At 42.0% G+C, this 14,098-nt stretch overlaps 1 protein-coding gene across 1 annotated transcript in view; it reads right to left on the bottom strand.

Annotated features, from left to right (window-relative positions):
* The window catches only part of TET1 (tet methylcytosine dioxygenase 1), a 62,582-nt gene that overhangs the window by 10,921 nt on the left and 37,563 nt on the right, over positions 1-14,098 (bottom strand). Inside the window, exons 6-9 of the mRNA XM_086466698.1 lie at positions 9,430-9,638; positions 6,758-6,908; positions 3,690-3,779; positions 3,097-3,234 (exon numbers count right to left, since the gene is read on the bottom strand). Of these exons, the coding sequence (XP_086322824.1) occupies positions 3,097-3,234; positions 3,690-3,779; positions 6,758-6,908; positions 9,430-9,638 (588 nt within the window). The remainder of the gene's footprint in view (positions 1-3,096; positions 3,235-3,689; positions 3,780-6,757; positions 6,909-9,429; positions 9,639-14,098) is intronic.

The raw sequence follows: 14,098 nt of genomic DNA, 5'->3' as shown, positions 1-14,098 counted from the left end.
ACGTGCCCCATAGGATGAGAACCACCCATATACGTGCTACAGAACTGGTGAGGTCTTCATTAATCATTTCGTCCCAGTCACTGTAAACCCCGGATGTCAGTGATTTAAATGGACTCACGCAGGTATGAAGAACGTGATCTTTTGCAGCTAATCCAATGAAGAAACAAAAATACTTACATTTCACAGACTCCATTAATAACTATAAAGCTTTTATCTGCGTGTTGCTCATTTATGGACTAGCTTTGTATCCACAAAGAACAGTGCACCCTAACACTGCAGTTGGAACGTCCATCAGTGGCCCTTGGGAGAACATTAAAAGATGACACAAGTGTCTCAGTAAAAATGGATGGTGTATTTATTGACTTGAAGGTTCTTGAAAAACTCAATTTGTAGGCAGAAAGTACTTGTGTTTCTTTCAGATAAATCAGATAAACGCGTTAGTTTACACCTCTGTAGAGCTGCCAAGTGTTTTAATTCTACTAAAAAGCAAACAGGGAATATTCATTTCTATTTTTAGCTTTTCTACCAAAAAGCAGCTCTGCTAAATTCAGGGTGTGATTCTGCTAGCCAGGAAAGATGATCAGCAAATCAAATCTCCCCTGGTAATCCTAATCCTCAATTTGTCTAAGTTTGATGTACTATTCTAGCTTGTATCTACAGAAGACATTTCCAAGATGTTCTTCCCCCACTGCTAACAGAAATGACAGCCTCATTTACTTTCAGAGTCACACACAAATAATGCAGCTGATCATCAAAACACGTGTACCCAGAAAAATACAAGACTGGTCTTCTGACATTCTGGCAGAGACAGAGCAAGGAAATCATTATTGGCAGCTCATCAGACAGTATATTCCTTCACGTACACAGTAAACTCCATGCAATTCCTTTTTGTATTTTACCACTAGTTTTCCTGTGTTATTACCAGTTGTGGTTATAAGCCAAAATTAACAACACGAATTTTGATCATCATCAAACTGATTTAGATTGAAGGAAGCTCAGCACGTCCTATCACCCTGTTTGCAAAACAACAACAGTTTCAGCTTTAAGCTTCCATCACGTACCACTGTCACCATATACCTCCACAGGCTAATGGGCAGCAAACTCTGTGCCCTGAGAATCACCCCTGCATCTTCTCGCTGTGGGGGCTCCATGTAGATGGTGGGTAACTCTGAACTCTAATTCACCTTCCCAGTGCCCCAATTCAAGTATATAAATTGAGTGTTAATACTTACAACTATTTCCTATTTATATTTAGCCCTTTGTTGCAAGTATATTAAAATACAGAGGTATGAAGTCTAAATAAAGAGAATATCAGGTATGCAATAGTTACTTGTATGAGTGAGCTATCTGATGAAAATCAGATTCCAAGGCATAGTTTTCAGCAGTTATAATGATTTGATAATGTCCTGCAAGACTTAGAAAATTTGGCAGAACTTGACAGAAAGGCAATGATAAGTTCTGGCCTATACAGTGACCTTGCACAGGTCGTAACTTTCCATGCTGCTTTACATTTGGAATTACTTGCAGGCACACCACGTACAATCCACAGAAATAAAGTATCAACACCAGCAAGGATAATCTGAAGCTGAACTAACATCAGATGGTTACAGATAAAAACATTCGTAGAACTACTCCCCAATACATTCCTCACAAAAAGGGCCAATTGTCCCTCCAGCCGCCTCTGGCCGTCACTTACGACTTTTCTGGGATCCAATATGGCAGAATGAGTAGCAGACGCAGCTTCCATTTCATTTTGTCTCTAAGTTAAGAGGCAATGTAGTGCTTAATAAAGTATTATTTTCGGAATACTTTAATTTCATTAAAAAGCATACCATGCAGTTTGTCACAAAAAGGAAGTCTCATTGCCAAATTTGGAGCCTTTAGGAGGTTCAAATTCCTATGCTTCAGAAGCTTTGAACTGACTGTACTTACACACAACCTTACTCATAGCATCTTACTAACATTTTGCAAAGTACACTTCCAGCACTCTCTCACACAATGTCCGCGTATAAGTGGCATTCGATGCTGGGCAAAAATATTAGTCTGTTCAGGACTGGCATTCCTGCTGAATTCTGAGACCTGCTTCCATACTCAATGGACGTTTGCCCAACACACAAGTACACAATTAATATTAAACAATTGTGCCAGTCATTTCATTGCTGTTACATACAAACACTAAATGTTAAGTGTATGTGTAAATGCATCATTTTATTGAATCACAGCAACGTAATAATTCAACTTTCAGTTTCAAATTCTAAACCCCACCATTTCTAGAGTAGGCAGAGATTTTAGATATTTTTTTTTCCAGATATGCATCTTTTGACAGAGGAGTTTTTCTTGAGTGTTACCTCGGCTGATGGAAAAGAAGGCGTCCTAGCTATGTAGAGCACTGCAACGCTCTAACTACTAAAAAAACAGATGGCCAGTTTTATTTTATCTTTTCTCCTTTGAGCTTGTCTTTCTTCCAAGACTAGGCTCTCAATTTCTAAAAGATCACTTAATCGAGTAATTCCCAACTGATTTTCTCACCAGCAATCTAGCAAGGTATTTGGTGCAATGACCACACCAAATGGTGTGGGTTTCCCTTTCATACTGAGATTTGAAGATCACAAGAGCCACCTCACTCCACCATGGCATCATGCTCTCTACTTTCTGACTAGTAACTATACCAACATGAAGCCTGGTAAGTGCACAGTGCAAGAAAAAGGGCATTTGATGAGAACTGAGCCTGGGGGAGGTAAAGTAATAATTCATCAGTATGGATTAGCTCTTCCTCTACAGGTCAGACAACTGTTTGCATTTGAACATCAAGCCTCTACTGTGAATAGCTTATCTGTCCTCCCCAAAGGGCCTGGGCATGGTAAAAGAATTCGGGTATTTCTTGACCTGTTCTGTAATAAGATGAACTTGTGTCCTCCATAAACCAGTAATAAATATACACAAATAACACGGGAATTTATAATTGGCAACACGCTGTTGATTTCGTAACACCTTAAAAAACTGCATGCAAACGTACCCACTAAATTGAGCCACACTTTAAAGTACACAGTGGTCACAGCAGTAAACAATACAAATGAGAAAATCCTCTGTACGTACCACAGTGCTTCCATTGTGCATGTTATGCGTGTCCTTATGGGCATGGGCACAGAAATCTATGCACGCTGTTACCCCCGAGAAAGGCCTACCATCCTTGGATCCAAGCCGACAGTCTGGGCCCATGTGCTCATTTTCCACCTATAAAATCAAAATAAACTACAGGTACTTGGGGCTGAAAGTGAGCAATTTGGAACGCCGTGAGCCACAACTGCACCTGTGACTGAAATGCAGCCAGTCAGAAGGATCGGAAAGCGTGGCTTTTCCTGTGAAACATGCAAAACTTACGACTGGATGTCATCAAGATAACCGACTTGGTCAGAGTCAAAATGCCTTTAAATAATAAAAAAGTTTTATTTACAGTATTAGCTCTAAGCCTTTTACATGTGCACAGCTCAGGGCACAACTTAACCACCAGTTGAAATAAAAAAGGTGCAGTGCTTGAAAACCAGCCAAATGAAGCAATCTCTGTAAGTAAGCACAGGGATTCACCACATTGGTGACGTCTGTGGCTTCCAAACCATGAACATACTGTGGGTTTTCGTCCTGTTTTCCAATTATACTGCCTGTTTACTAGTTGAATGTCACAGACCTACCTGGTTCTGGAAGGCTTCAGGAGCAAGCTTTTTATAAACTGGAGCCACGTCAGTAGCTAAAGTTTGCAAATTATTTTCAAGAAGTTCCTCCTGTAGAGAAAGGCAACATTCAGAGCGCTGCAGTTTGCTTTAGAAGAATCTAATCCAGTTTTAAAGACGCCTGACAAGTCAGTGAAGCTAAGAAAGTCCACCTCTGCCTTCTATTTTATTCATCTGACTTCTGTTTTGCTGCCTTTTGTCACCAATCACAAATAAACCTACTTTTGCATGAGTAAAACACTGAAATTGTTAAATATAAGTCAACCAAATAACAATAGAGGGTATCTGCTAGGGCAAAGACACTCAACACACAAGGAACCAATTTCTGCATCCTTCCCCCCTTCCAATACATAAGAAAGTCAATGAAGGAGGTGTGTTCCACACAAAATAGAGAAGTAATATCCAGAAGAGAAAAACTATACTGCGTGCTGAGTGGAGGTGGAACCCCAGGTCTTCTTTTAGTGTTTTGCTTATGTGGCCTTAATTACGCCAATACAGCCCTGCTAAAAGAATCCTAGGTTTCCGTCGTCTCTTTCTTTTAATCGTATGAGTGACTCCCAAAAGCATTTAACATTAATTCCAGCTCTTAGGGGAAGAGGTACATTTCTATCATTGCACCAGAACTCTTATTAGAAACATTTGATAACTATTTTGTTCTTTGAAGGTGCAAAACTCAGGCCTTTATGGAAATATCTACTGGAGTAGGAAGTAATATTCCTTTCCTTGGGGTAAGCCATACAAACATGGAACCAGCTAGGTGGGCTTCTATGACAGTGTAACATTAAAGCTGTTTAAAGAAACAACCCCCAAGTTCTTTTCCTAAATTTTTACTTTTCCAGGAAAATCACCAAGGAACTGGGAAAGAAAAGGGTGGTGACATACTCCCTACTTTGTTTTCCTCCAAGGGCCAGGCTTTCATAGACACCTGCAGCTTCAGTTTTGCACGCTGTATAGTGGCAAAAAATAACAGCATATTTCATTTTGTTTTTTAAAAAAACCCAAAACATTTAACACCATATATTGTAAACACCAATGTATATAAACATATAAGCGTACTTCACATTTTTCAATGCGGTGTTAAGTCACCAAATGATATCATACTTTAACTCATACTACAGCCAGCGTATTAACTAATTGATCGTTACCACAGGCTTTTCTGAACTGCACTGAAGTAACGCATTCTTAATTATCTGTCCTATGTGCTATTCTTACCTAGGTATACTACACCCTTAACCTCATCTCACTCCATCCAGTGCCTGAAATGATCCAAATATCTCTGGACTTCGAACTATCTTCTTCTTAATTTGCTATACATCCTAGCTTTATGTCATCTGCAAAATCATCAATATCCAATATTTAGCTAAAAGAAGTATCTGCTAGAAAAATTAATGACAAAACCAAATTAAAAGAAAAATTATTTACCAGGAATTTCACTTCTTTGAGATGCACTGACAACCTGCACACACACTGCAACTGCCCGAGCACCACTGTGGCCTGCAGCTGGAGGCTTTTGCACAGGGGTAGCCTAGGGGTGCACGTGCTTCCCTCGCAGGCACACACGGCTACGGAGCACCCGTGTGCTGTGCAACCCGCATCCCCTCTCAGCTGCAGAATCCAAAGAGGCTTTAAAACAACTTAATGTGGAAAAGGGGAAAGAAAGGAATGAACTTTTAGATCACACATCTAGAAAATGACCTGGTTAAGTAATCTTCGCTTTCGGGCAACTGCTTTTACCCTGCGGTAGAAGGCGTTCCCCTCCAAAAACCTGCAGGTTACCTGTTGAGCGAACAGGCCATGCCAGATGGCTCTCCTGAGTGGGGTACCATTTCTAGATGCTGCTGTGAATGCCGTTGTGCCTGACTAAGTGTCCGAATGGAGCTCAGGGTGGCCATTTCACAGCTCAGAGGAAGTGATGCCACCAACAGCCTGCAGTCTCGTACAGCATATTCTGATCAAAGACAGACCTGTTTGTCCCTTCCAGAAACAACTGATTTTTCACGTAGTGTGTTCATACGCATGTGTACACTGTACACAAAAAATGCAAGAATACCTCTCCTTCTGTCTGGACTTCAACCAGCTAGGTCTTTTCTGTAGCTGCCAGCACTAGAGTTAAGGAGCAAGAAAGATTATCGTCACGGTAACCCAAATGGAGAACTGGGTAACTGACTGCCCTATAGCGTCTGTCTCTCAAAGCATGCCAGATGTGCCAGTAAAGGCATGACACCTTTAGCTAGGAGTTCCACAGGGAAGTGAGGTTAGAGACATCTGCAGTCAGAACAAAAGGCACTTTGGGATTACCCTGAGGAATGTACATTCATCAGGCAGCAGTTATCAGTTTACAACATTTTTATTCCTTCTTCATGAAAATATTTCCAATGTAAAAAACAAATCTGTTTTTTTGTTTGTGGGTTGGTTTTTTTTAGAGGTTCGTTGGTTCACATAATCCATCATTGTATTTTCTGTGCTATCTCAGCTCTATGTCATCACTAGCACTCACAAGCAGCAACTGCAGTATTGTTTCACTGCATCATTCCTTCAAGTGTGCTTAAAAAACAGGCTGTTGGCAGAAGAACCGGTTTGTTCTAGGTGGCAAATAGAAGAGCAGGTTGTCAGCCAGTCAGAGAGCGTGAAAGCAGTGCAGCCCAAGGCACAAATCTTTCTGTGACAAGGTAAAAGGACTGAATCTCTGACGTGCAGGCTTGGCACTTCAAAAAACCTGCAGCTGTATTTTATACTTACAAAGAGTTAACGTTTCATACAGTGGAGCTAAATATCTGCACAGAGAAGCATTCAAAGATAATTTTAGGGTATTTAAATACCTAGTAAACAACACTGAGCTTTCGTACAGTGGGAAAATTATAAATACTAGAGGTACAAAACATTTAGTTGGGTGCCTGTGTGATAAGCAATGCATACATGTGTGAGAGAGGAGGGGTGGCTATATCCATAGAATTAATTTCTACTCCTGAAAATCATCAAAGTATTTAGAGGAAAAAAACCCATAATGAAATAAATAAAATAAATCTTACTTGTTTAGGGTCATCAGTGAGAAGCCTAAACTTCCTGGGGTTTTTGCTTCTGGCAAATTTACAGCCATTGAAATACATACTCCATGAACAGCCAAATGAGAATGATGCTCCACAAGTTTCTGGATCAAGTCCTTGACATGCACAAGTACGACTACGAAAGGAAATAAAGACACGTCAACTCAGCTCTTTTTTTTCGTTTGTTTGGTTGGTTTGGTTGTTGTTGTTGGGTTTTTAGGTCAATGCTATTTGCTACTTCTTTTATAATACATAGCATAACAACATAGGAATTTCTAACACATATGGTTTAACCAGATCTTTTCTGTTAAGGAAAATTCACTTGCAGAGGACTGTCTTTTTTCCCTATAAAGACAGTCTCAGCTCCCTGAAGTCCCACTTCTGGGAAATGCATAACACTCAGTTATAGCTATATAAATATACACGTTGCTTTCACTTTGACTTCTCCAGTTGGATAATTTCTTTATCCAAGAAAATACCACTACTATTAAAGGTTACCCCCAAATCCAATAATTATTTTGTTATGTGCGGCAGTACCATTAGCTCCAAATTGATCTGACTTTCAAAGTGGAGCAACTGTACTCAGCCCAGCTGTTAAGAACATAAGAGTTATGCGGAGGGGAACACTGTCACCAAGGATGAGGAAAAGGCTGAGGTACTTAATGCCTTCTTTGCCTTGGCCTTTAATAGGCAGACAAGCAATTCACAAGGTAATCAGCCCCCTGACCCAGAAGACAGGGTTCAAGAGCAGAATAAACCCCGTGTAATTCAGGAAGAAGCAGTTGAAGACCTGCTTTGCCACCTGGACATCCACAAATCTATGGGGCCAGATGGGATCCACCAGAGAGTACTGAGGGAGCTGGCGGAGGAGCTGGCCAAACCACTCTCCATCATTTATCAGAAGTCCTGGACAACAGTGGAGGTCCCAGACAACTGGAGGCTTGTCAGCGTGACATCCATCTACAAGACGGGCCAGGAGGATCCGGGCAACTACAGGCCTGTCAGCCTGACCTCGGTGTCAGTGAAGGTTATGGAGCGGTTCATCTTGAGGGTGCTCACATGGCAGGTGCAGGACAAGCAGGGACTCAGGTCCTGCTTAACCAGCCTTATTTCCTTCTGTGAACATGTGACCCGCCTAGTCAATGAGGGAAAAGCTGTGGATGTCATCAACCTGGATTTTAGTAAAGCCTTTGGCACTGCCTCCCACAGCGTTCTCCTAAGAAAGCTGGTGGTGCATAGCCTAGACAGGTGCACTGTAAGCTGGGTTAAAAAATGGCTGGACAGCCGAGCAGAGAGAGTGGTGGTGAATGGAGTTAAAACCAGCTGGTGGCTGGTCACAAGTGGTGTCCTCCAGGGCTCAGTATTGGGACTGGTCTGGATCGATGGGCCAAGGCCAGTTGTGTGAGGTTCAACAAGACCAAGTGCCAGGTCCAGCACGTGGGTCACAACAACCCCACACAGCGCTACAGGCTTGGGGATGAGTGGCTGGAAAGCTGCCTGGTGGAAAAGGACCCGGGGGTGCTGGTCGACAGCCGGCTGAACATGAGCCAGCAGCGTGCCCAGGTGGCCAACAGCATCCTGGGCTGTACCGGAAATAGTGTTGGCAGCAGGAGTAGGGAGGTGATCGTGCCCCTGTACTCAGCACTGGTGAGGCCACACCGCGAATGCTGTGTGCAGTTTTGGGCCCCTCACTACAAAGCCATCGAGGTGCTGGAGCAGCTCCAGAGAAGGGCAACAGAGCTGGTGAAGGGCCTGGAGAACAGGTCTTATGAGGAGTAGCTGAGGGAACTGGGGTTGTTGAGTCTGGAGGAGGCTGAGGGGAGACCTTATTGTCCTGTACAGCTACCTGAAAGGAGGTTGTGGTGAGTGGGAGTCAGTCTCTTCTCCCAGGTAACAAGCCATAGAACAAGGGGAAACAGCCTCAAGTTGCACCAGGGGAGGTTTAGATTGGACATTAGGAAACATTTCTTTACTGAAAGTGGACAAACACTGGAAGAGGCTGCTCAGGGAAGTGGTAGAGTCACCATCCCTTGAGGTGTTCAAAAAACGTGTAGATGTGGCACTTCGGGATATGGTTTAGTGGGCATGGTAGTGTTGGGTCAACAGTTGGACTTTATGATCTCAGAGGTCTATTCCTACCTAATGATTCTGGTCACTGTACAGCTATCAGAGTCTGTTAAATGTGGGCTACACAAAAATCAGCACAAAGCCAGCACTGCCCCAGAGCCTCAGTTGCAATATATCATCTAGTCAGTTAAACTAAATTCTTCTCAGAGGCATGGAGAGGAAGATCCTAGTTTTGAGTTTTCAATCTCTCATTCATGTAAAAGCAGTCACATATCACCTTCCTAGCAGCTCCTTAGCACAGCCACGTGTGGAAGGGCATGCTGACTGTCTTTGGGCAGCATGCGCAAACTCGGGAGAGGAGTCCGTTGACAGCCCTTTCCCTGATGTAGTGTGTATGAGCATTGCTTAGAGCCTGGTCTCTAGGAAAAGCCAGGAACTAAGTTTTACACTGAAATGACACCTAGTGGTTTGTAGTTTTAAATGAGCTTTTGTATGCTTATTTTATTAGTTGAACTATTGAATTGTCTGGTTATGTACTGCAGAACATTCAAAAGGGAACACAACAATCATTTACTATTAAAGTAACTTACTCTTCGTTCAACGCACATCTACGGCTGGTGGGACAGCCGTATTTTCTGAGACTCTGAGTCAGTTCTTTGTACAGCGTATCAGCCAGGAGATGAGGGATCCCTTCCCAGGCCAGTATGAGAATCACGATGACAGCGGTTTGACAGTGGTGTCCTGCACGCTGACGTACCAAGCACAGCAACTTTTCCTCATCGCTACTTCTTCGTATCACCTGAAAGATATTTTTTTTTATGCTTAGATAAGCATAGGAAACTCATAATGCATTACTCTTCTCTGGGACATGTAAGGCCTGGAGGAGTAAGAAATACTGCTGCCCCGAGAGCGCCCATCAGCAGCAGGGCTGGGACAGCAGCACACACTGATCTCTGGTGTAGACCACGATTTTGCGTTGCGTTTTTACCTGCAGAAGAAATAGCAGTACACTTTTACAGGAGGAGGAATATTTTCAGTGCACTACACAAACAATAAAGAAGATGGATTAAGGGGAAAATAACCACTGGAAGGAAATAATAACCCTGAGACAACAGATCCACTGCAAACCTAACAGTTACCTTGAAAGTAACACTGAAAACATATTGCCCAAACCCTAGAATGCAGGTACATCAAAGCACATCACAAAAGCACATGTATACATGGGTTAGGATGGTTACCACAGTTATGTGTCAGTACATAAAACCGTTCCCACCTTGCAAAGTAAGGTTAGGAGAAAACGACGAAAATAAACTGTGTTCTTAGTGAAGGAAGCAACGAGATTGTTCAGAACATATCCCTGGTCGACCTACATTAAAGTTCTTAGCAGAGTGCTTAAGTTTTTTACTAAACTGTATGATATACAAAGCAATCTTTGTCCAACTTATGCATAAATCACGAAGGCCAACACAATATGGAATATTGTACAATATACCACCGAACTGAAAAAAAAAAAAAAGAAAAAAGCTAGGAAGCCCTAATCCCACATATTTCAATTTTTATCACAATTTGAAACAGAGTTGCATTGTAAAAAGACCAAAAAAATGCATTAAAGCTAGGTAATACCAGAACATAATCTTTGAAAATGTTTGTCTGTTCTTCCAATGCATTTTATCCATCATAGCCCGTTATGAGGCCTCCAACAAAGGTGTCAAGACCTCAGCATTAAGCTTAAAACATAGTAGGCCTGGATCTCCCTAGGCGCTAGAGGCTACATCCTCTTCCTCGGCTCTGTCGTACACAGGGCGGGGACCAGCAAGTCTCCCTCCCTTACTGTGTGCAGATGGCGAGGCCTGACACCGCAGATACTCTCTGCCAGCTCCGCAGCCATACAGTGCTCAGGGCAAGCAGTGGGTCATTGTGGCCTTCCACCCAACACCCCCCCTCCATCAGCAGAACTTCCATAGACCTGTTACTAGTCATGGACTGTAAAAGCAGGAAGGTAACGGAGTTTCACTTACTCTTCAAACACCTCCAAATACCTGAGTTTTCACGCAGATTCCCTACTGGACTGACGTCAAAGCTTCTTTGAATGACAGCTGCACACCTGGCAACACATGTGACCCCTAGCATGATCAGCTGTGAATATCTAAATTATATGACGTGGGGACCAAAGAACGCTTGCACTTAACCTGCAAATGAACAGGTTTCCAATCGATGAACAGTTTCAGAGGGAATCTGTGAAGACTTAGCAGGAAGAAGCAGGCTAAAAGGTCATTTGTGCCAAGAGAGAAAGTACCACCCTTCTGAAGTTAACCATATTGTCTTGGAGTCAGCCTTAATGAGAAAACGAGCAAATGCATCTAAGGTACCATTCCTCAAAAGGAGTCTTGGTTATGACTGACCAACCAGTATTTTTTATAAAGGAAGACAAATAATGCAACTCATTTACATTTGAGTGAGGTTTACAGAAAATCTGTTATGGCTGACAGACAGTACAGGTTATTCATGTCAGTGCGAGTTCCACGTTCTTCAGGCAGCACAGCTCCTTCAAGTCAGAAGGAGGGGAATTTAGTTTCGTTACTCGGCATGAAGGGTGATGCTTTTACTCTTCTTTCTTTTGCTGGTTTCTAGACTTCGCAACTTCAATAAAGAGATCTGGTACCTCTTAGTTTCTCAGTACAACATCAGGTTGCCCTTTTTGAGTTCTCATGTAGTTCTAAACTGGAAATGCACAGTCCAGGAAAAATGACAAATGGAGAGGAAGGAAATTTATAGTTTCCTTTAAACTAACACCACACTTCCCTGGAGTTAAACACAGCTGGAATTTGCTTCATTATGCATGCAGTGGAGAGTGCAATATTCTTATTGGACCCAAAACCATTTTACAATCCCTCACCTTTCAGGCCACAAAGGCAGCTAACGGATTTATTAGTTGCCTGAATTTAATTTCTGTGGCTCTTAGGAGGGTACAGTCTATGCTCACCTGACTGCCACAGCTGGGGCGCTCCCCTCCTTTTGCTACCAGAGATAAGGCACTTTTCTCATCTGACTGTTACGGTCTTGGAAGAGCACAACTTGCACCGAAACAACCACGGCTCCTCTGGGCCTGCAGCCAGTGTCAGTGCAGACAGAGCTGCAGCCGTGTTGCTTTTCCCATATAAACTGATGATGCTCCTCCACATGCTACGGCTGACGTGGTAATTCAGAGAGATTCTCTTTTATCATAATAATAAATCCACACCACCACCACACTCAATACACAGAAAACCACATTTGAGCAGGACAACTGAAAACTATGCAATAAATCCAGCCAATAGAAACATCACGTCACTCTTTATGATTTAACAGTTTTTCTAGTAGGGGAAACTGCCACTGCAGTTGTGGCAGTCTGACTTGGTGATTTCTTAGTTACATTAACACTGATGTAACTCTGTTAATTTCCAACTTGTCACTTGTTTTCCAGTGCCTGACTACATCAAATAAATTTCTGAACCCTACAATAAATTGTATGTATATTTTAAGTGTGTGCATATATACATATATAAAGCAAAAGTAAAACCAACTGCATTTGCTTCTGCCACTAAACTTGTGGTTATCTGAGTAACTAGTACAATCCAAAATATGACTATAAGCTCTGTACTGCTAATCAACATTTTGCCTGATGCGCTTACAGATCAGATTTCTTTTTACTTTACTGTTTACTTCACTTTTTACTCTTACTGGTTTCTTCAGCAATGGACCTAGCAAGGCTTTAGTTGGCCAATCATTTCTGGAATTACTCTTTAGCTGTCTCCAGTTTATGTATTTATTTCTATTCCAGCTTCCGCAGCCTGAAATCACTGGGGATGATTCCAAGATCTTTTCACCCTTGAACATCCCCAAACCACACAGTGTTTTAACCAACCGCCTCCCCATTCCCTTTATGGAAACATTACACTTGTTAAATGCATACAACAGCAACAGCATCTTAATGATGTCATCAGGAGAGCAGCATATATAAAATCTCAGCCTGCCCTGTAGTTCACTTTATCCTTTTCTTTTCAGTGTGCATTTGACAGTGTCCTCCTCAGTTAAGGCAAATGGAATTAATATACTGTCATGGCCATAGAGAATATGATAATAATGCAATTTATTAATCCATTCTTCATGCAATAATTTAAAAAGCATATTTATCTGCTATTGGAAGTTTGCAGATGTAATTCCCCAAGGTACTTCTTGTTTACCTATGAAACACTGAGATGCCAAATAGTAAGTTAAATATGCAACAAACAGAGCAAACCCCTAAATGTCTCCCCAGGCTGTGAACCATCCACAAATCAGCTGGCAAATCTTGTGTCCAAAAGTTGTTAGTACTACTCATGATTTCTGTGGTCTAGTTAACAACAGTGATAAAGTAAATAATTTAATATTTCAGTTTGTTTAATTTTGGTCCCTAATGCATTTAGAAGGGATGAGAAACTAACCTTTGTTAAGTGGTGGAACCTTAAAGTTAGGCTTTTTAAAATGTGAAAATAAAAACTCTTCCCCTGCAACTACTTTTCCACACAAAATAACCATGACTTCTTAGTGACTCACACAGAAAAATAATATAATCAACAAAACAGACTTGTAATAAGTTTGTGAAGTGTTATGTGACACTTAAATGTCACATGGTCATGTTTTTGCAGGTATGTAGGGCCAGATCATCCCTGAACTCATTTTTGCAAGCACGAGCTCTCATCAGTACTAAGCATCCATCAAAAGATCCCCACATTACCAATAAATAATCTGTTCGAGCTGCAACACAGCACTCCTGGGAAGGAACAGACCTAACGAGCTCCTCCACAATGCTTGACCGATACCCACCAGCCCCATTCTGCGCTCACAGTAACTGGGCATGAAGTGACATGCTACCCACTCCCTCGTCTGTTTGCTAGCACAACCACATCTGGGACAAACTGGAAAACTGAAATGGAACATACCTCCTTCCAAACAGCTTCCTTATGCACACACATATCTGGACACACAATACCAAAGTATCACCCTTGTAGGTTGCTGATTTGGGCAGGATGCTCATTTATTTTGATCATTTTCAAAACCAAGTTTTTTACATCCCTCCTGTGCTGTAGTCAGGCACCCACCATTATCACTTTCTGTACCATGCCTGTTCTGCGTTACCGTGGCTATGCATGTGTCCTTGTTCATGTGTACATCTAAAGGAAGGCAGCAGTTCAAGCAATTTATTTTATTAGCCAGCCCAGATATTCTCAAATGGCAGAA

Source organism: Leptosomus discolor, chromosome 6, assembly GCF_034619465.1.
Source record: "Leptosomus discolor isolate bLepDis1 chromosome 6, bLepDis1.hap2, whole genome shotgun sequence".
NCBI lineage: Eukaryota > Metazoa > Chordata > Aves > Leptosomiformes > Leptosomidae > Leptosomus > Leptosomus discolor.
This window is presented reverse-complemented; position numbering and strand designations above follow the sequence as displayed.